The sequence below is a fragment of the Ostrinia furnacalis genome, unplaced genomic scaffold (genome assembly GCF_004193835.3).
Source record: "Ostrinia furnacalis isolate ACB-3 unplaced genomic scaffold, ASM419383v2 OfSCF1172, whole genome shotgun sequence".
Taxonomy (NCBI): Eukaryota; Metazoa; Arthropoda; class Insecta; order Lepidoptera; family Crambidae; genus Ostrinia; species Ostrinia furnacalis.
The window spans coordinates 1,302,642-1,330,060 of record NW_021131411.1 but is presented as its reverse complement, the minus strand read 5'-3'; the positions used below and the strand labels follow the sequence as shown (position 1 = coordinate 1,330,060).

The 27,419-nt window shown below is 36.8% G+C and overlaps 3 protein-coding genes across 6 annotated transcripts in view; all 3 read left to right on the top strand.

Moving 5' to 3' along the window:
- The first annotated feature begins 5,923 nt into the window (after nucleotides 1-5,923).
- Nucleotides 5,924-10,166, top strand: Lipt1 (Lipoyltransferase 1). 2 transcript variants are annotated; one of them, XM_028303072.1, is made up of 4 exons: nucleotides 5,924-7,248; nucleotides 7,432-7,539; nucleotides 8,156-8,369; nucleotides 8,652-10,166. In XM_028303072.1, the coding sequence occupies exons 1-4, from the start codon at nucleotides 6,703-6,705 to the stop codon at nucleotides 9,044-9,046; spliced, it is 1,263 nt and encodes a 420-aa protein (XP_028158873.1). In that variant the 5' UTR covers nucleotides 5,924-6,702; the 3' UTR covers nucleotides 9,047-10,166. The 2 variants fall into 2 exon arrangements, with proteins under 2 accessions (XP_028158873.1, XP_028158874.1); XM_028303073.1 differs by having other exon boundaries at nucleotides 5,925-7,248; nucleotides 8,168-8,369; nucleotides 8,652-9,225.
- Nucleotides 6,218-6,715, top strand: LOC114351761 (uncharacterized). Its single transcript, XM_028303075.1, has one exon. It carries the CDS (start codon nucleotides 6,420-6,422, stop codon nucleotides 6,570-6,572), a length of 153 nt encoding a protein of 50 aa, XP_028158876.1. The 5' UTR covers nucleotides 6,218-6,419; the 3' UTR covers nucleotides 6,573-6,715.
- Nucleotides 10,167-10,256: 90 nt separating the features above from the next.
- LOC114351758 (uncharacterized) overlaps nucleotides 10,257-27,419 on the top strand; it is a 77,776-nt gene continuing 60,613 nt past the window's right edge. For 2 of the 3 annotated variants that reach the window (XM_028303069.1, XM_028303070.1), the window contains exons 1-2: nucleotides 10,257-10,683; nucleotides 22,079-22,136. In XM_028303069.1, coding sequence (XP_028158870.1) covers nucleotides 10,658-10,683; nucleotides 22,079-22,136 — 84 coding nt within the window. In that variant the 5' untranslated portion in view covers nucleotides 10,257-10,657. Of the gene's footprint in view, nucleotides 10,684-11,730; nucleotides 11,816-22,078; nucleotides 22,137-27,419 lie in introns of those variants that run through there. The other variant, XM_028303071.1, reaches the window with a different exon arrangement.

Sequence of the window (27,419 nt, the reverse complement as noted above, 5' to 3'; positions counted from 1 at the left end):
CTAGCCAAACTATCAGTTTTAGAGAAAAACTTGTAATGACATTTATTCATCAGAATAAAGTAAGCTATCGATAGGTAATTATTAAAAATAGTGTAGTACGTAGTATGTAGTAACCCTGGTGCAAAGGCTCACTAAATTTTTTAAATTGTTTTTACCTGTGGGAACTAGAGGTGGGCGCCGATATAAAATTGGCCGGCGGCGGCGCGCCGACTTTTTGACCTCGGCGGCGGCGGCGTCGGCGGCGTGACCTTGTTTGACCTTTGTTCATTAGGTTTTTTTTTAAATCTGCTTTTTTAGTATCTGCCGTCAAGACTAATCATGTGATTTGCAGTTGGTTGGGGTTTGAACCACTAAAGCAGTGGTTCACACTAAGGCAGTGGTGATATTAGTGGTGGTGGTAGTAAATTAGCTCTCTTGATCATATACTTTGATATTTGGATAGTGGGTTTGACTGAGATCAGGTTCTCGTGTATTTCCTAAAGGCGAGCGTACCAATGTGCCGATAAAAGTACCCTTAACATGTATTTTTGAGCTCTTTGGAGGCACATAGTTAATGTTGGATTAGCTGACTGTCGGTGGAATATTATATTCAGTTCTGTTTTATTTATATTTATGGTCTTTCCATGTCATCCTACGGTCCAGGTACTCCAGCTCTGCAGCTAAAAAGAGAAGATTTTGTCACCGAGTTTGATTTAAAACTGTCTGTCACTGAGATAAGAATCCATCAGCAGATAGTAGAAGTGTGCTAGAAGGTACTTTTTAATTTCATAGAGTAGTCCTTTATGATAAACCCAGCTGAAGCCGCAGCGAAAGCAGACGTACAGGATTCTTTCTTTTCCAAACATTGTACTGACTATGGTTGGTATGGTTTCTGCCAAAATTTATGGTCGGGTATACTATATTACATAGGTCATACTTAGGCAAGGGAATAAACGAGCAAGAATGATCATTTTCCATAATTTTAATAATACAAATGTCAGATTAATTGAGCGATAAGAGAATTCGTTAGGCGATTTGCCAGCCTTATGGATCATTTCCAAAGTTAAGAGACTTGCGAGGTTCTCACTTAGTGTGGTCATTGTCAAGACCATGGACTTCATGGTGATCAGATCAAATGCAAGTGCTTTACGAGGGTCCATTTTGGCTATTTCTTTAGCTTAGCCATCTCTTTTAGCGTTAGTTCTTTCGTTTCAGCCGAAAGACGTCCTGCGCCGCTCGCATCCAGGCTCTTCCTGCGACCTTCCCCAAATCGTCGGTCCACCTAGTGGGAGGCCTGCCCACGCTACGTCTTCCGGCTCGTGGTCGCCACTCAAAAAATTTACTGCCCCAGCGGCCATCAGCTCTACGAGATATGTGCCCCACCCACTGCCACTTGATTTTAGCGATTCTGTGGGCTATGTCAGTCACTTTGTCCTCCTGCGTCTTTCGTCCTCAATTAGCGTAGTAGGAATCAATCTTCTACTTTGAACTTGAGGAGGGTAAGCGGAAACATGGCCGTTAACTCCTCAGATAGTCAAGTACAAAGATATCCAAAAGCAGCATACGAAAATATGCAAAATGAGTCCTTTCAAATCACAATGGGAAGGTTTGGCAGCACAACACCTAGAATAGCGGGAGATTGTGTTGTGTAGAGGCGAGTCCGCGAATTCAACGAGCAGCGCACAACGAACTCGACGCAAAACGCGATGATGTAAATCCCGTCCATCTGCCGCCATTCACTATAATTATGTTGGCGGCGGATAATTACTCTCAATATGCGAGGAGTTTGCCGCGAAGATCGGCTATGTAAGCCATCTTCGGGCGCACCAGCGCCGCTAAGACAGCTAAGTCGAAGTGGTCACCATGACCGAAATTGGTCGGATGAATCATCATCATCAGTAGGAATCAAAGGCAGGCATAGCTGCAAGTCTCGGATCAAGTCCAATGCTTGACCTTATTTTTTTGATTGAATGAGAGTTTTCGCGATTGAAAAATCCGCCAGATGGCAATACGTAGACGCGAGGTTCAAATGCTGCATGATTGGTTATTTTTGACATGACATTGACAGATATGTCAAATCCACCAATCATGCAGCATTTGGACCGTCTACGTATTGCCATCTGGCGGATTTTTCAATCGCGAAAACCCTCATTGTGGATATTTGGTTTAAATAAACCGGCTCGTCATGTAGCAAAGGTCTGCGATTTTTCTTGTCAGTTCGCACTCATGTATTACCGGACCTAATAAGCAGAGAACACTTTGAGGGAGGTGCTTTGTTGCCTTCCAGAGGTTGTGGTTCCCATTTGCATTCCGAGACATATTTGCCAATCTCTGTGTGAGTGATTCGCTTATAGTCCAATAGTGTGGGTTATCTGCCAGACGAAGGCGGGGATTTTTTTCTTGACAACAAGAGGGACCGGCGCCTCGCTATCAATTATTTACTAGACCAAGCAGTAACTTGAATAATGTACTTGATTAACAGATTTGTCCACTATGGGACTGTCCAAATCAAAAACGTGCAGGATGTGCCAAGAGTCAGTTGAAGCGCCACTACACATTCTCACGGACTGCGAACCTTTGATGCGCAAGCGGAGCTCACACCTGGGCAAACACATCCTAAGCCCACAAGATGTAAAACATATCGCCCCCCAAAAGATACTGCAATTCCTAATGGATGCAGGACTCGGAGGCGAACTGTAAGGAAAATAGCGGCGATCACAATAGATCGGTACTGGTCGCAGTGCAGCGTTGCCAGACGTCCCGATTTTGGCGGGACGTCCCGATTTTTAAATCAAATTTAAATGTCCCGCGCGGGACAGGCTCTGTCCCGCTTTTCGGAGAGAGACACTCACTTCACCAGACTATTGTTTGAAACGCCATATTATTCTAAAAAAATAAAACTTTTTTAATTTTTTTTTTTTATTCTAAAGGCGAATTTAACGATAGAGTAAACCTGATTTAAAATATATTTTTTTTGTTGAAATACATTTTCTATGGCTACTTTTGCTATCTATTGTCACGTAAACGTAATTTTAAGTAAAATAAAAATATAAATATTTGAAAACCTTTGATTATATACGTTTTTTTTACTTTGTCCCGCTTTTGACGGAAGAATCCCGCTATTTTCACTCAAAAAGTACCAAAGTCCCGACTTGGCGAAAAAAAAAACTGGCAACGCTGTCGCAGTGATACTAGGACTTCATTGAACTAGAATAGCCGCTCAACTCAATAAAAAAATAGTTCTTCTGCGTTTGAAACACATATTAGTACAGTATAAGAGAGGAATAAATTTCAAATAGTTTGTACAGTATCAGTATCGGCGCGCCGACAGCTGGTCGTCGGCGGCGGCGGCGTGAAAAAATTCGCGGCGGCGGCGGCGCGCCGGCGTGGCGCCCACCTCTAGTGGGAACCTATAAGTGGTTTACTCGTTGCCTATCTTATGTCATTATTACACACTGTAAAACCCTGGTTTTCCTAAATAAATAAATAAAATAAATAAATAAAAATAGAAATTGTGAAAAATATTGCAAAAAATCCACACGCTCATACGATTCAATGGAACGCGGAGACGCGATTGGGGTCTCCGCGGTGGTATATTTGGCGATTTATTCAAATAAAGTGTTCATAAGTGTTGTTATGACTTAAGCTGGGTATGACTCCCCCGCCCCACTCCTCTCCCCATAAGGTCATAAGCTGGGCATGACTTCCCCCTCGGCCAGAAGTTNGTTGTGGAAAAAAAAAAAAAAAAAAAATCAAATAGTTAAATACATACATCTAGTAAATCTCGCGACAAGCTTTTAATCATATAAATTGAGTAAAGTAATAAGTTGATGGGTTTGTTTTATTTAATTCTTTTTAGAGCATTAAAAGCTTGTTTTTGAAAAATATTTTTTTTTCTTTACAGAGATAACCCCAGTAGCCAGATGAAACCATGAGCAGACAAATTGAAACTCTGCAATTTGACTAACCATTTTATTCTACTTATTATTTGAAACTTTATTAGGTTTCAATTGAAAGTCAAAATACTGATTAATTAAAATGTTTATTAAGATAAGTAAGTAAGGTTATTTTATTAAATAAATTCTCACAAGTACATTTTGTTTTAATCCCATTAATTTCAGTTTGCCCGCAAGTGTTAATGGTACATTTCTTAAGTGTATCCGGATCTGGATCTGTGTAAGGTTTAGGTGTGATTGTAGAAGGCCATAAATGATACCTGTAATGAATAATAAATTTTGATGAGTAGAATACAGTGACAACAATAATTGTATGGTATCTAGGTAGGTTATGATGTGTATGTTAAGATTTAAAACTTTATATCTAAAAATATAAACACAATATTTCTTTACAGGATGTCTACTTCTTTATTAATTATTTATAGTAGATAAACAAAATTAAGTAGGAGCTACACATTTAATAATAATTAAATAACCCATTTAAAAGTTAAAATTATTAGCTATTAAAATTATAATCAAATAATTACATGTTTTTCCTATCAATTTACTGTAGATATAGCTAAGCTTTAGTTTTACTAATCATAATAATAGAGGAATTAACTATGTTACATTTGTGCGCTGACAAGGCTTTCACTAAAGATTTTTCAGTGAGCATTAAACTTATACTTACATGAGCGCGTTTCTCAAACGAGCTGTCAAAACTGTCAAAATTGTAACTCACACTCGCGATTCAAGTGTGATGGTAATTTACGAGCTCGCTTTCGTTTGCAAATAAATTTACAGATGCCACAGATTAAAATNAACGGCTAGAGTACCTTCTGTACTCGCCACTCTGCCCGGTGAAGCTGGAAAAGCTCCTCAAGCTACCAAATTTTTTTTTTACAAAAAAAAAAAAAAGTTCTGTGAATCTGTGATGGACTTTCCGCGGACGCTAGTTGAAAATAATATAAATGTAAGTTTTTTGTTTTGGGCAGGTAATCGTAAAAATACGCACAAATTAACATTTGTTTATGTATTTTACCAGAAAAACAATATTGTGATTAGATAATTATTGTCTTAATAATTCGTATTGTGTGTGTAAAAAATAATTAAGAACTAAATCTGCGGCCCCATAAAATTTGCCGCTCTAGGCTTCAGCCTACTCAGCCTACTGGTAAATGTCCACCACTGGCCGTGGCCGTGGCGGTGAAAAAGTTAATGTTGAAGGCCAGCAACAAGACTCACTTTGGGACGCTGCGCCCACCCAGCGCTCCAATATTGCGCTAAATATTTTCAACTGCAACGCGACTGAACAACGAACGTAATTCAGCTGTTTGCACAAATTCGTATCGCGGTGTTCGCTCGCTTTGACAGATAGTTCAAAAGAAGCTGTAACGTAGTAAACGGATCGCAACTGCGTCTTTGTGTGAAAGCTACTTTTTCTCAAACGCAAGTCACGCTTCACGAACATTTGCTGTGTTTTAGTGAAAAAATAAGGTGTTCGAACTTTTATTGGAAAGTGCTTAAATCCGTTGTTTCGTCTTTCTTTGCTCGTGAACTTTACCGCAATACCGAATTGCACATTAGCTGGAATGAAAATGGGATTGAGTGGAGTGTGGACTAGTGATGAAACGCGAATGAATTGGAGACATTACAAATTAGCGCAATCGGGGCCCAGCTTGCTTACTTAGGTAGTTGTTGTTTTTAAAATTTGATGTCTAAACAAGTTTATGTATTTAGTTTTAGATCATGTGAAAGTACTGAGAGCACCTACCTAAAGCCTTGCGGTTCACAGTACGTACGTACTCGTACTCGTACGTACACCAGTGAAAGTAGAGTACTGCATAGAGAAAAGTAATACAAGTACTGAGTGGTAGCATAGCATGAGTAGCGATCGCAGTGCATATCGGAACATCTCAAATCTGTCAATCTGTCATTAGTGTCATCACAAGTGTCATTTTCAGCCATTTCAACGTCACTGAGTCAAAAGCAAAAGATAAAATTGAACTTTGTTTTTTTCTATTTAAAAATTTAATTAATGCGCAAAACGAAAACTTGAAATAAACTGTAATTGTAATACCACTTTTAGATTAAAAGATGTATTTAAAGTTTTACTGTATATTTTGGCAAGAGCCAAGTCGAAATTTACGATTACCATTACGTGTGTCAGCCAGCAGATAATTCAGTTGCGCGTGGCTCGTTCGTGCTTCTTATCAAGTTGTTTGTTTGCTTCATGTGAACTTCGAATGCCCTCCCTCGACCTCCTAGCTCCCAGCCCCGCTTATCGTTATCAGCACAATAAAATGAGAAGGAAGGTAATTAATTCACCAGATACTGTCGCGCATTCACGCACGGAATACATACTTTCTTGCATACGCGCTCAGATTTTTGGTTGTTCTTGAGTTATAACCTGTCTGTAACTTTTAGTTGAAAAGTTCTAAGTACCTGTTGTGTTAATATTAATTGTTTGTGATTTTTTCCTTCATCCTGCATTCAAGAGGAGGAATGCCAAGTGACTGTCGAGACTGTTTGGGTATTCGTTATCGAATTAATTCCCTGCACCAGACCTGGAAGTGGCTGCATCAGACCATCGCTCTACACGAATATCTGATCTCCCTCTCTTCGGCTGATACTGACGCTTGTTGCTGTATGCACTAGTGTATTTGTGTGGACTATTAGAACAGTTTTTCAATCGTAACTTTAAGTAGTTTAACTAATTGACGCTTAATCAAAGTAGTTGTTAAGAGGTTCATACAGAAAAGTCTCCGTTTTATCCACTTACTTGAAAATGGCACAAGCAATGATGAAGAAGATCGCCATGAGCAGTGCTTGCGTTATGATTGGCCTCACCAGAAGAGCCAGTGCCCGCACCCTGGCCACGAGTGGACAATGTCTCTCTTCCAAGAAGAAGGAGCGTGAGTTGCCGGCAGAGGGGGAGATCACAAAGTCAGTCTTCATGTCTCAATCTACTGACATTTACACCAATCTGGCTCTCGAAGACTGGATGTACCGTAACATGGATTTCTCTAACCACCATGTTATGATGGTTTGGCGGAATGAGCCATGCGTTGTGGTTGGTAGACATCAGAATCCTTGGTTGGAGGCCAACGTGTCACATCTAGCTGAAAGGGAAATTGCCTTAGCCCGCCGGAACAGCGGCGGCGGCACCGTGTACCATGATCGCGGAAACCTCAATATTACATTCTTCACACCTCGTGAGAGGTATGACAGGAAGTACAACTTGGAGTTGATCAAGAGAGCACTTTTCCGGGGCTTTGGCATCAAGTCCACCATCAATGAGCGACAAGATCTCATTGTCAGAGACAAATACAAAGTATCCTTTATAAAAACGAAATTTAAATCATGCATTTATTCAAACTTAGTATGAATTTACTTTTATTTTACAAAATCATGGTTCTCTTTATTGTTGCACTCATCTTTTGTCTTGATTTTAAGTCATTACAATCTTATCAACTTATATTGGTGTCTGGAATAATTTCCTGAATTGCAAAATTAGATTTCTGGCACTGCTTCAAGGCTGAGCCGTTTGACAGCGTACCACCACTGCACCCTTCTAGTCAACGCCAATAAGGCAGATCTCAGCAAAGCTCTGGCTAAAAGAGAGGTGAGTAACAAAGCCTATTGAGACAGGAATATCATAGTTTGTACAATTATACTTATNTACGGGACACCCTGTATATATAGATTAACTTTATTTTCTTCTTTAATCCATTTCTCATTTTGTGTCTTCCATAATTAGTAAATCCATAAAAATAATTTAAAATTGCATTTAACAAAAAATATTCTAATTGAACTTATCATTTTGTTGTTCTACATTTGTGACAAATCATCAAGGGCCTCTAAATATTAGGCAATAATGGATCAACAGTATTGTTTAATTAGGCAAATGAACATTTTCACATATGCATTGATGTCAAAGATCACACAAGTTTCTGATCACTCATTGTTTACCACCAAGTACCAATGCATAGTTTGTGCATACAAAATAATGCATTTGTTTCTAGGGCTTTGTTTCTTTTAACACAATGTTTTTTAATGTGATGTAATTTCATTAGTGTTTAAGCCNTTCATTAGCATTCTTCTTCAGAAAGTAATTTCATATTCATAGCATGCTCTTTCCTAATGTGACTATTTTATGTATTTGTTTTATACTAACACCTTTGTGCCACTAACAACCCATCCCATATCCATAAGTTAAGGGCATTTTTAATTCTATTTAGCATGGCATACAGACGAACGCGACTCCGTCCACGCGTTCCCCGGTGGCAAATCTGGCAGAGATGGACAACCGGGTGACTGTGGACAGCCTGCAGACAGCTGTGGGCTACGAATTCCTTCGGACGCCAGCCCTACACCTTGGAGACGGCGGCCAGGACATGATTTCAAAGCAGCGAGGATTCCAGTTTGTCAACCCTACAGATGATTGGTTCCCAGGTGAGCTACGAACTTTAGCTTTGTTTGTCTTTTGTCTTCAAGTGGTATCTACAAGTACCTACTTAAAATTTCTGGAACATTTCCAATCATAACACAAAATTATGCACAATAATCTTATCATTATTTACATAAATAACCCAGACTGTGCTAAAGTCTGGGTGATAGTTACCACATATCAGCTATTTACAGGGCGTTGACTTGCATTTGAGTGTTTGAAATAATAATAACATAGGCGCGATATTATTTGTATTGTGATTAAGTTTGTTTTGTTTTTGTTACCAGGACTTGCAGAATTGAAGAACGAGCTTCAGACTTGGGACTGGTGCTTCGGCAGGACTCCGGACTTCACCGTCAGTCGCAACTTCCCGGTACCTGCAGAACTCTTGGCTCCGTCCAAGATCTACTCATCCACTGAGGAGCTCGTCATTAACATGAGCGTAGTGAAAGGTCTGATCAATGACGTCACTCTTAAAATTCCCCCGGGTCTAATAGAATCAGGTTTCCATGGAGAGGCTTCCGTAATCACTCATCTCAAAGGGAAGCGATTCACATCCGAAGCCCTTACCGCGCTCCAGGAGGCGATGTTGACTCGTCACTTGAGTTCTGACGTTAAGCAGTTGGACGAGAAAGAGCAATTCGTCGCGAAATGTTTCGATCAAGTGGTCAATACCATCTAAACAGTCTTTGTAAAAAAAACGTAAAGGTGCTATCTAATATGTATAACAATGTAAAATATACTTAGACTAGACATTTATCTGTACAAGGATATGTTTATCTAATGAAATAAATTGATAAGCTGCTAGTGTCTCTACAGTGTAAATATAATATTTAGGTGATGTACAAAATTATATTTTTACAATAACTAGCTGTTTCAGAATAGTCTTATGTGCCTGTATGTTGTCGCTTCCTATGCCTATTATCCTTTTCGTGTTTTCAAAGGTGTTTGGTTTCTTGTTTGTAATTAATTTTCAATCTGCTTATTACATTGTGTTCTTTTAGTTTAGAATTATATTTTATGTTATTTGTATTCCTGACACTTAATAATTGCATTCATTGTTTTACGTGAAAACAACAACTAGCTCAAGGTCCGTTAGTGCTTGCTACCATCAGTAGAATTTTCACAATTAAGTACAATGACTAATCTGATTTGAATGATGAGGCAGGGCCTCGATGTATAAATTAACACGTTGATTAACAATTTAATGCACTATTAAGTTTGAGGCATACGACATCAACACGCGAGTCGCACCTTTGTGCTGAACGCTACAAGAATGCATCATATCATTTGTTTTAATTAATTAAATTATAATTTTTATAACTGGATTAACTACCCATGTAATGTTACTTATCGACATTTTACGTAGCATGTAATCTATTTTAAGCTTCGTTGTACCCCGAAGACCGTTTCATAACAATCCTTTGGTTTTCATAAGATCTGCCCGCGACGGGAACTTTTTTGTATGAAATGGATTTTAAAATAATTTTAGTTTCTGGTGTGTTAGATGTATGTATTTGAGGTCACTTCTTTGTCATAAGTAGGTCGTCAATCATTATAGTTATTTGTATATCGGAACTGACTTGTCTAACAACAATATTAATATCGTTACATTCATAACTAATTTTAGTTAAATATGTAATTTCTATATTTTTGTTAGAGTTATTTTAATGAAGGTATACTGAGTTGTAGGGTAATGATTTATTCTGCTATGTTAATTTCTTACACCGTTTGTGGCAAAGTAAATAGTTGATCGTGTATTATTTAGATTAATTGAATGTGGAATAAAGTTAATATACCTACCTAACATTTTTCTTTCTTTTACTGACCCAAAAAAAATTAATTTATTAACTTGCCAATTACCTACCTGGTAGATAGAGCTTTCCGTTCAGTTGATAGCTCAAGGTAATGTGTGATTAATTCTTATAATACCATAAATAAAAGATTCGAGACTGACTTTTGTTTTATGGGCCGTAAATGAAGAGGTGTACCGGTAACAAACTGGTAGGCGTGGGTTTGCCTAAACGAATGTCGGATTAGCAGAAGCGCATTGTCCTCGCAGAGCAAAACCCGCTTGGAGCTCTTCCTCTCGCTTTCGGAGAGGTGGTCGATGGCCGCGCGCGCTGCCAGTCCGCGACCGTGCACTGCGCGCGCGCACCGTGCGCCATATTGAATCTCCACGGGTTGTCATGACAACCGCGTAAACAACGCGAAGTTATCGTGATCGTCGGCTTCATTGCTTTTCTTGTTTCACAAATTTTGGACAACTAGTGCTGTGGTATAAGTTACATGTATGTTTCCATTGCGGAAAGCTGACGAGTAAGTATGACTACTTAATTAAGATTGATCAAATACTTCTTTTATCTTTAAACACTTAGGTATATTTGGTTCTAAGCTTACTTGTACAAAGTACTTTCCTCCTCAGACAGACCGACTGTCGATTTATTATGTAGGTAGGTAATTGAAGAAAATCGTTACATACTTATAAGGACAGATGCCTCCAATTTTATGTTTAACATGAGGATTGAGGACTCTACCAAATGCTCTATAATTTATTACTCCAATGAGAAGTTCCATAAAATAAATTAAAATAGAGTTTTACATACAAGTAGTTATCGTCGTAGATTGTACTTTACTAGAATTTAAATCCTAACGTTTTTTTACGTGAATTAATTCCGCTTACCTAATAGTAACATTTTTATTTCATATCGCAAGCTGTTTGTCTGAACTTCTGTACCAATACTTCTTATTTAGGGCAACTTTTCTATAAACTTATCATCAAACTCATATCTATTACTATCTACACTATAGTATAGGCTTAGGCACCCTTCTTGCTTCTTTTTTTTAAAGTTCCCGGTGGTCCAGGAGCTTGGTAGGTAATTATTATTTGTGGCGTTGGTTGATTTCACCTACCTACCCATAAAGTTAATATTCCTTCGGAAGGAATATTAACTTTATGTACCTACCACAAAATGGTAAAGCTAAGACTTACGTATGAGATGTTAAGAACTAGAGACTTAAGTAGCACGTAATACAGTAGGTAAGAAATACTTACAGAATACAGCGTTTTGAATGCTCATGAATTTTTATGCTTATCTTTAATAGCATACCTTTTAATGATTGATTCATTTCATTTTCTATATTTCATTACGATATTTCCTTTATTTAAATTACATTAATTGTACCGACGAAACGGAAACGGCATATCAAAGTAAAGTAACATATTACCTACCTACATAATTATGTGTAAGTAGTGTTAATGAGCAAATTAAAAAGTATTTGTTGCAATGAAATGGAGTCGATGTGCCGGAAAAAATAATTATTATTAGCTCATAACTTTTTAGAGTTTCGATTGTAGGACTGAAATTGGGAATACTTACTTGAAGATATTATCACGAAACACGCGAATTATCCTGGGGCTGAGCATACGTGGAAGACTTCAATTCATCGCGTGAGTTGGGACATTATTGAGCGTAATTAAGATACTTACGTGTATTAAGTAATACGATTAATAAAGAAATAAATGTTATCTAATATAATCTTATGCCAATAAGTACCGTTAGATAGGTAGGTGATAGGTCCTTATAGTTCTTGCAACTCACGGAGGCGAGTGAGCTTTATTTGTGTCTGTAGGTACGTGTAAGTACATGCATAAAAGATGGTGTAATGTCATGTATCAATTAACTATACCTACATTACATGTACTTATTACCTATGACCTGTTTATTAACTAAAATTATTAAGTCACTAATACTACCTACGACTCTACCTTTCCAAAAGTTTCATAACAATTTAGCAAATTATTTTTTCACTAGAAAATAATTTAAACTTTTCGCAACTTCAATTTTATAATTTCTAAATACTTAGTGTTTACTAACATGTTTACATGTTATATCAGAAAACATAAGTGAGAACGTACCTACGTGTTTCGTTTAAAATGATTTCAGAAGAAAATTGAGTGATAGTTCTCTCAGGCAGGAGTTTACTTAATAGAAGGTGCCTGTGCATCTCCGTTGCACAATGAATAATGGTCGACCGCGCGTTATGTAATGCTGGGCACGAGCTTCGCCATGAAATGCTACCTCATAGCTATAATACCTAGGTAATTCATTTACTTTAAAATTGAATACCAAATTATTAGGATAATTAATTCACAGACTTTTGTCTTAGGAATGTCTGCACATCTTTCCATACATTAAAGTTAATAGTCAGACAATTAAAACAATTTCCATTAGACTTTAAAATCTACCATGAAAGGATGATGGGCACAAATGTATGGAAAGTGGTACCCGCTCCAATAGCCATAACCAATATACAGGGTGTTTGGCGCATCGTGTGCCAAAATAATTTGGCGGATAGAATGGGTCNTCCATAGTGCGTTGGTTGATTTCAGCTACCCACCACAAAATGGTTAAGCTAAGACTTACGTATGGGATGTTAAGAACTAGAGACTTAAGTAGCACTAGGCACTTAAGCCATGAGACCAGAAAAATTTTGTATGAAAAATTAAACAGCGCCCCCTATATTATAGCCGCCCTAGGGGGCGCTGTTTAATTTTTCATACAAAATTTTTCGATGACACTTTGAATACGCAACGAAACGAACTCGAAAGTTTTTCCTACTAGAGGTACAGTAAATTCTTTTTTCACTAGGAAATAATTTAAACTTTTCGCAACTTCAATTTTATAATTTCTAAATAGTGTTTACTAACATGTTTACCTACATGTTAATCAGAAAACATAAGCGAGAACGTACCTACTCGTTTTGTTTAAAACAATTTCAGAGAAAAATTGAGTGATAGCCTGATCAGGCAGGAGTTTACTTAATACTTAGAAGGTGCCTGTGCATCTCCGTTGCACAATGAATAATTGTCGACCGTCGCGTTATGTAATGCTGGGCACGAGCTTCGCCATGAAATGCTACCTCAAAGCTATAATACCTAGGTAATTCATTTACTTTAAAATTGAATACCAAATTATTAGGATAATTAATTCACAGACTTGTGTCTTAGGAATGTCTGCACATCTTTCCATACATTAAAGTTAATAGTCAGACAATTAAAACAATTTTCATTTAAAATCTACCATCAAATTATTTTCGTAGTCGATTAGGTAGAATTGATCTTAGGAATTTGATTGTTTCCTTTGAAGTCAGTTTTTTTTGTATTTCTCCTTTGATGTTTTCCATTGTAAAATGTCTAAAGTTTTTCGTTTTTCTTCGTGTCATGAAGGCGGGATGGTCTCGTTAAAAATGAAGCGTATGTTAACCCTAGTCCGTAGCATGATATAGGTACCTATAGCGTTCATTGATTTCCCACACTATGTAATGCCCTAGCCGGTCAGCGCACTTTTACCTTTCGCTTATTGAGACCTACAGTCTACACCCAATGCGATCCATGGAGGTCTTCAATTGAGCCCTTGTATATAGACCTAATACCATCGAGGGCAGAAAAATACATGAGAAACCCAATAAACGTAATGTTTTCGAACACTTAGGTTTGCACGAGAGTTGTTAGAGTTGCACTACTTAACTTTAACGGTAACTATAACGATAACCGGTGCTTTTTGTATGGAGTTTGACAGATTTTTGACATTTGTCAAAGTTAAAGTAAGATGGTGCAACTCAGCCTTCTTTATAGTTCACCTCTACGAAATGTCTGTTATCGGAATTCTAAAGATAGTTTTTTGGAAACATCTGATCAGAAGAATCGAACCAGTGACCCAATGCGCTCAAGACGATTCATTGCCCCAACTTTATCTATCAACAATGAGATGATTAGTTTGCTCGCTAAATCTAAAAATTTCTATTGCAACTATTGAATTTAATTGCGGAATACAATGTGTCGTATTGAATATTGATGGTACCTTTACTTCTACGTACATAGAATTGGCTTACAATTACAAGGTCTCTTCCTAGTTCATATTACATACGATAAAATTGGTTATAGTTGTATTGTTCCGAAATTTTATTTAAAAGAAGAAGCGTTTTAACACCGAGGTTAGATTTAACAAAAGGTGAATGGGTAAAGGTGACCGTGAAATTTAAAATTTTCTTATACTTACAAGGTTTATAAACCATTGAGACGGTATTACCGGTATTCTATAATACTTATCCTACGTCATAAGTGTGTGCCTACTGACTTAAATATTATTGTTATTAACTTATTGTGATACGAGACAATAACCTTTTACGAAGAGATATAAATCTCTGGACAATAAAGAAATAAGTATTTAGAATCTTGTACTTAGGTAGGTACTGCAGGTATCAGGTATGTACTCGTAGTTCAAATCAACTTTAAATTAGTTTCCCAACTTTCTGAGTAACTATTTTCCGATAAATATAACTCTCTTGCCAAAGTACCAAATCCTATAAAATTCTTATATCTAAGTCACAAGATAGAAGACCTAAAAGATAAAGGAAGCGCATAATCACACACATTTGAAGTGCTGCATGAATTATTGCTTTCAGAAGGTTAATTCAGAAATCGTTTCCAGTGCGCACTGCAATTAATACACTTATTGCGGTGGTTATGCACTTAACAGCAATCGATCATTTTACGTCGGGCTGCTTGTTACTTAATTGAGGATTTATGCTTCAGCGTCATACTCGTAGTACATGGTGTAGTTCCGTAGTTCAGTGTTGCATATTAGATCATAGATTTTGATTGCAAACTCGCATTTATTACAACTACATACGATATTACAGTGTTTAGCTCAATACGCTGCTTGTTCAAACATTTTCATTACGTGTTTGGTGGAGCGAGGAATGCTGAAAAGTATTTGATTGAGTATCGCTATGTAATACTAAGNGTCCTTTATCATTTTCGCAATTTTGCCTTTATCTGTACTAAATAACGTTGCTTCGTGCCGAATTTCAATATTCTGAGTTCACGGGAAGTACCTTGTAGGTTTTGATTCCCTAGCGTGTGACGGAAATTCGTCTAAGGTGTCGGTATAAACTGCTGTATACACCACTAAATTTTTATCACCGAAAAAATTTTAACAGGTTATGTAGAAACGTGTGAAAAATTTAAAACAAAAGAAAAAGAAATGTTTTTCATAAAGTTATTTTTTTTATTAAATTTTCTTTAGTCCGTATTTTACGCGTCACAGCTGGGTCACTCCGCTGTTCGCTAGAGTAGTCGTACGCGCTCGCTCGTCGCATCGATCTATCTGTCTCGCTCACGCCTTGACCACGCTTCCAGTGTTATTATTACATACTTAGCTAACTTAGACCAAGTTGAATTCTAATAAGTGTTACATTATCCTACGTAAATAGTGCTAGCGACGCGTGTGTCAATAAATTACCAATTTTAGGAGGATATTTTGAGTCACTTTATTTTACTTTTTTTTTTGCACAAATGGGATCAGTATCAATAACTCATTACCCAGAATTTTTTTTTTCGGTGATTAAAATTTAGTGGTGTATACCGATATAAAAAAATGTGATTTTCGCAATTTTTCCTATATTTGCATTATATGACAATGCTTCATGCCAAATTTCAAGATTCTGAGTTTACGGGAAGTTTCCTGTAGATTTTGATTCCTTTGCGAGTGTCGAAAATTTGTTGAAAATATGGACATAATCGGCTGTATCTTTTGATTGGCTTGGCTTAGAAGTTTTATATTTTCACAGCCTAAAGGGACAATAGACTTGAGTATTTCATGTGAATTTCAGCTTGATACGTCCACGCGTTCTTGAGATAAAGGGTTTTGACAGACAGACAGACGGACAACAAAGTGATCCTATAAGGGTTCCGTTTTTTCCTTTTGAGGTACGGAACCCTAAAAAGCCACTATATTACATTAAACACACAAAATAAGAAAGAATAATTAGCCAAGTGCATGTCGTGGCACGCGCAGGTGTAGGGTTCCGTAGTTGTTCGTCGTTATTACAATATACCTATTTCAGAAGCAAGCAATTACTTCATCTAAAGTCACTAATATTTTCTTCTAAGGAATTTTTACTAGTTAAGAAATTTTATAATGCANTATATTTTAAAAGGCCTTTACATGTAGGAAAATGTCTGCTATGGGGCCAGTTCTAATTCACGTTTTGAAAGCAGTAATTCCACTAAGTATTATAATGAAAGTATAACATAATCATCCATGTATACGAGTATGTATTATGACTACAATCTATTAATATAACTAAAAGAAGCATTGAAAAGGAAAGGATTATACCTACGATGAACTACCCAAGCTATTAGCCCTTTTTCGCTTTCATCATCATCATCATGATCATTTTAGCCATAGGACGTATCGTTGAACATAGGCCTCCCCCAATGATTTCCACAATGGCCGGTTGGTGGCGGCCTGCATCCAGCGCCTTCCCGCTACCTTTAAGAGGTCGTCGGTCCATCTTGTGGGTGGACTTATTGGGTCTTGTGGGTTTGTTCGCTTTAGCAACCCATAATAAAACCCTTAAGAAGTAATAAAAGTTAAACCCTAGTTGAACTCTGGCATAAATTGTCATTTGGTATGGAAATGTCATTTTAATCCAAGGTTCTTCTTAGGTGTAACTTTTTATTAATAAGGGGGTAGTAGTTCTTCAAAAAAAAAAAAATTATCCCCATCAATAATTGTAGAGTTAAGGAAGGATGCTGGAGCAGTAAACCCTTCCTGCCTCGCATAACCTAAGTACCTTACGAAAGACACGTATGATACTTCTTCTTCTTCTTCCTCGGTCCGTTACTGATGAGGATCGCGACCATAGATAGTGTTCCTCCACAGACTGCGGTCATAAGCTGTGTGGACCGCACGATGCAAAGTCCCGCCCACCGTCTTCCTCACCGCGTCCGACCATCTCGTCGGTGCCCTGCCCCGAGCGCGTCTGCCTTCCTTCCATACTGTATGATACTTAGGTTACAAAAAAAGTATGTTTATCTTCGAACGCAACCAGATCTGAGGCTGGTGGCCATAGCAAAAGTTGTTCATCTTGGTAAGACCTTTCAAACGATACTAGACACATATCTATTGGAGCCAGGTACCATTTTGCCCATTGTCCTTTATTTCGTAGTCGATTACTTAGGTAGAATTGATCTTAGGAATTTGATTGTTTCCTTTGAAGTCAGTTTTTTTTTGTATTTCTCCTTTGATGTTTTCCATTGTAAAATGTCTAAGTTTTTCGTGTTTCTTCGTGTCATGAAGGCGGGATGGTCTCCTTCAAAATGAAGCGTATATGCTAACCCTAGTTTGTAGCATGATATACCTACAGCGTTCATTGATTTCCCACACTATGTAATGCCCTAGCCGGTCAGCGCACTTTTACCTTTCGCTTATTGAGACCTACAGTCTACACCCAATGCGATCCATGGAGGTCTTCAATTGAGCCCTTGGATATAGACCTAATACCTTCCATTGAGGGTAGAAAAATACATAGAAACCCAATAATAATGGTTTCGAACACTAAGGGTGGGTTGCACCATCTTACTTACGAGAGTTGTTAGAGTTGCACTACTTAACTTTAACGGTAACTATAACGATAACCGGTGCTTTTTGTATGGAGTTTGCAAGATTTTTGACATTTGTCAAAGTTAAAGTAAGATGGTGCAATTCAGCCTTACTTTATTAGTTCACCTCTACGAAATGTCTGTTATCGGAATCATAGATATTTTTTGGAAACATCAGATCAGAAAAGAATCGAACCAGTGACCCAATGCGCTCAGGACTTTGCGCCAATAACTTCTTACGTTAACGATCTATCAACAATGAGATTACAATATTAGATTCCCTTTGCACGCTAATTCATACATTTTCTATTGTAACTTTAATTGCGGAATACTATGTGTAGTATTTAAGGTACCTTAGTTACTATAGACATAGAAATGGCTCCTACAAATACAAGGTCTCTTCCTAGTTTCATACATACGATAAAAATTGGTTATAGTTGTATTGTTCCGAAAATATTATTTAAAAGAAGAAGCGTTTTAACACCGAGGTTAGGTTTAACAAAAGGTGAATGGGTAAAGCTGACCGTGAAATTTAAAATTTTCTTATACTCACAAGGTTTATAAACCATTGAGACGGTATTACCGGTATTCTATAATACTTATCCTACGTCATAAGTGTGTGCCTACACTGCCTACTGACTTATAATATTATTATTATTAACTTATTGTGATACGAGACAATAACCTTTTACGAAGAGATATAAATCTCTGGACAATAAAGAAATAAGTATTTAGAATCTTGTACTTAGGTACTGCAGGTATCACTCGTAGTTCAAATCAACTTTAAAATTAGTTTCCCAACTTTCTGAGTAAGTATTTTCCGATAAATATGTATAACTCTCTTGCCAAAGTACCAAATCCTATAAAATTCTTATATCTAAGTCACCCTAAAAGATAAAGGAAGCGCATAATCACACACATTTGAAGTGCTGCATGAATTATTGCTTTCAGAAGGTTAATTCAGAAATCGTTTCCAGTGCGCACTGCAATTATTACACTTATTGCAGTGGTTATGCACTTAACAGCAATCGATCACTTTACGTCGGGCTGCTTGTTACTTAATTGAGGATTTATGCTTCAGCGTCATACTCGTAGTACATGGTGCAGTTCCGTAGTTCAGTGTTGCACATTAGATCATAGATTTTGATTGCAAACTCGCATTTATTACAACTACATACGATATTACAGTGTTTAGCTCAATACGCTGCTTGTTCAAACATTTTCATTACGTGTTTGGTGAAGCGAGGAATGCTGAAAAGTATTTGATTGAGTATCGCCATGTAATACTGTTACGAAGATTTTAAATAACTATTTTTAGAAATAGTGCAATTGATAAATAAACTGCGCAGGTAATAAATAATCTAGTCAGATTATAGTATGATAGGATATCAGTACCTACTTAACACTAATAATTTTATAAAGAGTTGGTACTATTTTTTAGCTCTTTATTTACCTCAAATTAGATATTTATCCGGTGAACTGAAATCCCAATTCTTTATGTAGGCACTTTTGAAGGCAATAAGTGTAGATTTTTCTGATTAAGTGTGTCAGGACAAACTTTCAGGTCCTGAAATTTTGAACAGTCTTGCCATTTTCTGAAATCGGGTAATTCAGTCAGTTATTAAAAATTGAATTTATTTAAGTAACATAATGTTTTACCTAGTATTATATTATCTGTGGTTTTACGTTCTTGAAGTTATTTTTAAACAACAATAGTATTTGCCTACCTTTTATCACTTGAAATTAGCGATATCATATCATTATGTAAGAATGTTTAGATATCATGTTCATACTTAGCTATTATTGCCTATTTGTTAAGTTACATAAATCATAATAGTTTCGTATCATTGTAGAAGTGCGATAATAAAACTAAAATTCGATGGTCGCTCTCGCTTTCTCTGCTGTCGGTACATCTTCTTAAGTGATGCTTGTCGTGAGTTCGTGACTTCCAACACTTGGGAAGAGGGAATGTATCTACATAAGTGCCCCATCCGTATTTCCATAAATAAATATATTACGTTTGGAACGTATTATTACAGTTTACAATGCGAAGCAATTTGTGTAGGTACCTACTTCAAATGGAACTTAAAGCGTTTTTTCTATCGCCACACCTAAGTTTGGCGGGAGTCGGCATGTAATTTGTTATTGCTGCCATAAATGATTGTGATCTGGTAGTGATTGATTAATTGATTTATAGATTCAATATTCAGAACATTGATATGCGAATATTAGTGCTATTGGTGCTATGAATATTTCAGGCAATTATTAATCAGCGATGGACTTAATTTTTTTACATGTCTGGAGATAAAGAATTTGTTTTCATTAAACCACACACACATTGATAATAATTTAGCGATACACTTTTAGGAAGGTTCTGGTAACTCTTTAAAACATTTTTCGACGTTTTTCAAAATGTGAAATAATGCCTATTCAAAATAAAACTATAGCCCGTCACCACAATCACTGCTCATCAACTTAGTGAATCAAGGCTACTAAAAAAAGAACACATCACTCGATTAAGATCAAACCAATGTAATCGGGATGTATTTTATTTATTGCAAAAACTAAAAGTGAACTAAACGACTCTACGTCAATCATTGATGGTTCTTCTATTTATTTTTGTTTACAGGCTTACGTAATGCGAATATGACATACGGGTAGGTATGGAATTCTAGGCGAATCCTGTTGGTGTCACGAATCACGACAAATAGGCTTAAATATTCATAAGCTTGGCAATGAGACTGGTTGCGATGCGTCAAGTCGAGAGGTCAAGTGAACTATATTCGCACTAAGCATTACGAGTTAGGAGTGTCTTCATATCGTTTTATTATGCTTACGTATTCCATTTGCATTTATTTTGCATGTGCGTCTGTAACGTTATAACATAATTTTGATAAAAGCCTGTTTTAAAACTTGCTCTATGTAGAGGCAACCAGACTAAAAGCTGGTTTTAAATTGCTTGAAAATTGTGACATTTGCTCGGTTTAGAAGTCAAAAGACTCATCAGATACCTGCTGTACTTGGGTCTGGTGGTTACATCACGATGAGTGAACGTTAAGTTCAAGTACACTCAAGTTAGCTAATTATAATTGATAGACTAACAAGTAGGTATGTGAATTATGCGAAGGCATTATAAAAGCTGAACACGCTTCAGGTAAAATACGAGTGCATTTAAGTTTCATAGTATAACTTAGTAGTTAGTTATTAAAATTATTTAGCTCAGTGAATGGTATTGTTCACGTAATAAAAATGTTTTCTAATAAAATAAATTAATGATTATTTACTTAACAAATTAGTCATTAATATCGATTACTGTTAATTAACTATTTTATAAAAGTATGTCCGTGATTATTAAGTACAAGGAATTAAGTTACTCAACCGTAAAATGATGTGTATAGTTTTTTATGCATACCTAGTTGATTTGTCTGACGTCTCGGAAAAAGATTGGTAGGTATATTGGAAGACAAAACTATTTCAGTTGAAATTAAAATTTCTGTCACCGTGTCTTCTAAGGCTGAGTTGCACCACCTAACTTTAACCGTAAATTTAACGATAACCGGTGGTTTTTGTATGGAGTTTGACAGATCTTTGACGTTTGTCAAAGTTAAAGTAAGATGGTGCAACCGAGCCTAAGTATTTTCCTATTCCGCCTACCACGCTATTACACTTCTTTGTGATATGCATAAAAATTACGTAGGTAATATAGAGATTATCTTTCTCATAAGCCTCATCTTTCAATAAACAGCTTCTTAACTTGTCAACCATTAAATTGAATTTGATAGTTGGGGTCCTATCTAAAGCCGAACGATGTGTATATTCGACTCTATACGTTTCATTCACTTGTTTTAGTAGGCTAGCATGAGGGTCAGAAGCCAATAGAACAAGCAAATTGAAATCACTTTGCAGAGTAGACCCTGATTTATTACAGCCTATCAATTTATGTCGTAGTGTACCTAAGTACCTACCATTACGTGCTTAATCTTATGCTTAACAAGGTTTAAGTCACAGTTCAATGTTAACTGGAAGTCGATTGTAGGTGAGGCGTCATGATGTTAATTGAATTTATGTAATATAATTATTCTAGCAGTAGCTCGTATACCCACTTAATATTATTAAGCTTGATGAATATTATTAAACCACTGTTATTAAGTGGATGAAAAAGCGGGAAACCGCTGAAATGATGCTGAAAATTTAATTATTGTATTTGGAGTAATTTTCCTAAAGTAGGTACTATGTAAAAATAATATTTGTTTGTTGTTTCAGAACTCACCTAGTTCACGAGACAGTCTTCACAATGGAAAAGGACAAAATAGTATTTAAGGTAAGTTACAATAGCAGTTTCACCATACCACCACAGCCATTCAACCAGGAAAAAATAAAAGTAGAAACATACCACCAATAATTATTTTATTCTTAATCGTGATTCAAGTGGCACATAATTTTAAGTTTTTTGCGAAACTTTACGAACACAGACAAACTGTACAAAAACAGTAAAATGTAGATTAATAATAACTATGTTCGTAATTGAGTTTCGTCGATCCGATAGTGAACATAGTATATGTATTTCACGCACGCAACTGCATGGAGTTAATTAACATTTTCCTTTTTCAATTATATGTAATAATAGATATAATTTATTTATTGTAATGTTAGATTTATCAAACGTTTTTGGAACTTCCCTAAAATAACCTCACATTTTCATCCATAGATCTCAGTTTCAGTTTGTATTTCGGACAAGGAATTGCGCATCTGAAGTTCGCGTTGTTACCATACTCGTAAGATGTTTGTCAAACGTGAGTGTTAATTTAATTAAACTTATTTATTAGATACTTGGAACTTAGTGACATCTAATAAATATATAGAGAATGTAGAAATAGATTGTAGACAAGTTGTTACACGATAGGTACGCATGTCTCTATGTCGGATGTGACGAGTGACGGCGGTCGCCGGCGCACGAACCGCGATGACAAATTACCCGCTCTAACGCTTGTCAGGCATGCATGTTGCATGCGAGTTAGATTAAATTACTTCTTAGTTTTAAGCATCAATTCAAAAAACACATATTACATTACGTAAGGAATGAACTCTCAGATATTTGAAATGGTTTTAATGGGGAGCAACAGACATTTCTCAATCTTTTCCGTCTGTAAACCGAATATGTATACAAAAACTTGCAGGACTTTTTACAATTTGCGAAAACACCGGACAAAGCTACAAAGGAGCGGAAGTGACTGTCCCTGTGTCGCTCGCATTGAACCACTGACCCGATTTTACCAATGCACAACACTGCACCAACCGCATTTTTTGCCTCTAAAAATTCCGCCACAATGTCCTTATCAATACACATTTCTGAGCGTTCACTTTTGGTCTTATGTCAATAGCAAAAGCATCGATATTTTTAAACACTCGGCAACAGATGACCCTAAGGTTTTGCGAAATCTTCATTTAATGTTCTATTAATTTACATCGAGACAAGGACTATAATCTTAGCTAACGCGACACTTGAGAGAAAGGTCATACATAGATATTTCACTACAATTTCTGTAGGTGTTCTAACTTTATGTTTCGTTAGACAGATACAAAATGCAAGTCGCTCTGCAGGTAATAAATATTCAGGTTCCCAGTCGTGTGTGCATATGTTCGACACACCCAGCAATTAGGAAATCATAACTCACTCCGGAGCAGAAATTCATAGACTTGGCAAAACGCAGGACAAACAATAGCGCGGTTTATATGCAAATTTTATTGCACGATTATTGCTTTATCACTGAGACTCAATACAATGGTAGAGCCTTTGATCCGTATAAATTTACTGCCTGCTACAACTACTGAAGTAGGGTTTCTTGCTCTCAATTGCAACAACATCTGATTCCCATAAAAATAGGCTGTGGTAGTAATCAAATCATTTGTATATTAGTTGCGTGCGTGACTGGGTCTTCCGCTGTGAACCAAATTGCCAATGTCACACCACCAGCTATTACATAAGAAGCCATTTGTGGCACATCAATAATTTGATGAAGGGTCTGTTTTGAAACATTGTTTGAATGGTCAATCGCAAATTGTGTGAACATTGGTGTTGCAACGCTTCAGGCGGAGGCCGGCCGCATTAGCGGCACGATGATGAATGTCACCATTACACTGGTCACCCACTGCAAATGCAAACAGCTCATTGGATGACTCATTTAGTTTTACTAACTAACCGGATCCGGTTCATGAAAAAGCTATTATTCAAGATAGAGGCTTACGCGTTTTGGCGCCCAACTAGGTGCTCTATCGTTAAATTTTTTATTATTATTAATACCTAAATACGTTCATAGACGTTTCCAAATAAACTTGTAAAACTAAAATAGGTATGCCGTAACCGTTATTAAAGGTTACCTCCGTTAATTGAGGCTTCTGTAAAAAGCGTGAATGCGTCGCGGTGACATGTCCCAGGCTGGCATGTGTGAAATTCCGCGGCAAGTCATCAATGCCAAAGCCCAAAGAAAACCGGCTACTTACTTAAAGCTGAATGTTATCACAACTAATATTATAAATGCGAAAGTAACTCTGTCTGTCTGTCTGTCTGTCTGTCTGTCTGTCTGTCTGTCTGTTACGCTTTCCCGCTTAAACCTCGCAACCGATTTTGATGAAATTTGGCATAGAGATAGTTTGAGTCCCGGGAAAGAACATAGGATAGTTTTTATCCCGGTTTTTGAAACAGGGACGCGCGCGATAAGTTTTTCTGTGACAGACAAAATTCCACGCGGGCGAAGCCGCGGGCGGAAAGCTAGTTTTATATAAACGCTTACATACCCATATTAGCTGTAGTATAATTTGGCCGTTTACTTCAATGATCATTTTGTTTATACTTATTAAACTAATTTAGTTTATCTCTTCAAATTCCTTGCTCCAAATACATAGTTTATCACTTACAGCACGTTAATTTAACACAAAATATTGAGTTCTTGTTTTCTGCTAGCAACTATGAAGTGAATGGTTTCCATATTTATCGACTTTTTCCATATTTACCTGTGGCTGAAATTATTGACCCATTTTTAAATCTGAGATTTCCGCGTGGGATCGGTTACGTGTTGACACCACACTAGGTGTCCTTTTTACACGTGATCTGTAGGCATTGTAGGGCATGTCGTGAGTCTGCGGCATTCCTCGCGCCTCCAGCTCATTAGGACGGCCAAGGTTCCTGCCATTGTGGTGCTCGCCTTCATGCGTATTTACCCTCGTGTCACTCGCCTTCGCCTAATGTTGCTATTTCGGCTGATCAATCAGGTAGGGTAAAGGTGTATGACATTCATACGAGGGCACAATAGGATATTGATTGTACGAACCCAGCGGGTTCGCGAATGGAAGCACGAATTGAATTGAAACCTATATATCTGGGGTAAACAAATCTCAAATTATGATATCTTCTGCCGATTACGACATTGCGGACGTAGGATTCTATTTTTTTTTAGAAATTCCTCTGGTAGTCGTAGGTGCTAATGCTATTGACACACAGAAAACACTAGAAAACCTAATGACAGTTAGCAATGGTGAAATGAAAGTAGCTATACAAGTCGCATGGATATTGATGTCGAAGCGGTGCGGTAGCGCTGCGATTTCTTTCTCACATTTTTTGTGTTAGACGACGATGATTGCTGGGAAAAGTATTTGCCCCACATAGTTTTTACCCTGTTTCTGTGACATTTCATTAGGTACGCACATTATTATGTATAACTAATGTGATTCTGAATGAAAGAACACCTGCCAGCTTGTGGCTTTGACAAGCTTATAAAGTCAGTCAAGTACATAGTTTAACTGTTTTTATTACGAAAAGGTAAATTGATCTCTATTTGTGTTGAAAAATAGTTACTATTTTCAGATACCAGTTTTCAGCATTGCTTTTCCCTAGTATTGTTAGTTGTGCTTGTTCATCCCTTGCCTGGGGAAATCCGAGAGCCTTTAGAACAAAACTAATACTTACCAATCCAAAATGGTACAGGCCTATACAGCAAACAAATATTCAACGGTTACATACTAATTTTAGTAAAAAAATATACCAACCGAATTTAGAACCTCCTCCTTTTGTTGAAGTTGGTTAAAAAAGCAAAAAGCTTTCAGCAAACACGAGTTTTTTCTTCTCCCCCTTTTATTTAACAGGTTCTTTGTGGTGGAACTTATAAAAGAACGTTTTAATTTGTTTGTAGGTAGGTAGGTATTCATTTGTAATTAAATGCGAAAGTGATAAAGGCGATAAATATTAATTTATGACCGTGCGTGTCGTGGTTTGGTGAACATGTAATATTTTAGCAAATAAACAATGAATTTTATGTGATAGTAAAAGACGACTGTTACTTTATTCAATTAAAAACTTGTTCTTATTATTTTAACCTTTATACATGAACTCTTAGCACTTAATTTGCAATGCCTGGTGCCATTCTCTTTTTTACTAATGTTTATAATTTTTTCAAAATGATATTGCCTCATGAGCAAAATGTCACTGCTTTATTCGTTAATAAATTCTATATTAAAATTATAAACGCGAAAGTTTTTGTCACTCCACACAAAAAAGTAGATGGATTTTGCTGGAAGTTTGAAACTATTAAGCTCATACAAATTCAATCACCTAGGCTGTAATCAGCTACTTTTGATCGAAATCTGCGGAGAAGAAAAAAGTGGTAAATAAATTAATTAATGTTTGGTAGCCTCAAGCATTCACACAATGTAAGTCTTGTAACTATAGTCCAGTCAATAAAGCATTATAGATGGAAAACTGTAGAACACAATTTCTGACTTCAGGACTTTATTTAGACTAGTTAGGAGGTGAACATAGCAAAAGTCCCCGCCCTTAGCCCTTGAGCCGGCGGGGAGAGGGGGGTTTAAAGGTGCCACTTTTCGGTTTTTCGCTTAATCCTGGAAAACTATGCGTCCTAGTGACATGACTACTATGGACTAAAAAAAGCATATTCAATTTGCTACAGGTGAAATAGTCAAGTTTTTCTATATCTTGTATAGTTTTCGCGGCATCTGCTCTAGAAGGTCTGTAATATTGGAAATTTTATTTTTGTCTTACATGTACCCATCAGGAGAAAATCGACTAAATCAACATTGAGCAAACATTCTAGACATGCGGGAGCATGTTTAGCCTAGTTCCAGGGAGGGGACTGCACCGTGCGTATATTTAGACGAACCACTTTGAGCCACATTTGACCCCTCATCACTCAAAAACTACTGTGCATTAACACTTCAAATTTGGCTCATGTGTTGAGTCTTGCAAGATATACATCAGCTTCAAATTTCATAAATATGCCTCAAACGGTTCTTTAGGTATTGACGTCCAAAAATCTACATGTCTGACCTATAGACCAAATTCTAACCATTTCCAGATGACCTCGAAGGTTCAAATTTGGCATCTAGAAAGGTAGTTATGTAAATACAAAGGAACAAATAAAAAACCAGTAAATTTTAACATTTCACAGGTGATAGATATATTTTAGTGTTCTAAATGACGATTTTTGAACGTCAATACCTAAATAACCGTTTGAGGTATATTTATGAAATTTAAAGCTGATGTATATCTTGCAAGTCTCAATACATGAGCCAAATTTGAAGTGTTAATGCACAG

Bases quoted from the DNA above. Each gene is read 5' to 3' on its own strand.
- Lipt1 (XM_028303072.1), top strand. From the start codon at position 6,703: ATGGCACAAGCAATGATGAAGAAGATCGCCATGAGCAGTGCTTGCGTT. The intron at 7,540-8,155 runs GTGAGTAACAAA...AATTCTATTTAG, and splicing joins AAGCTCTGGCTAAAAGAGAG to CATGGCATACAGACGAACGC. The intron at 8,370-8,651 runs GTGAGCTACGAA...TTTTGTTACCAG, and splicing joins TACAGATGATTGGTTCCCAG to GACTTGCAGAATTGAAGAAC.
- LOC114351761 (XM_028303075.1), top strand. From the start codon at position 6,420: ATGCCAAGTGACTGTCGAGACTGTTTGGGTATTCGTTATCGAATTAAT.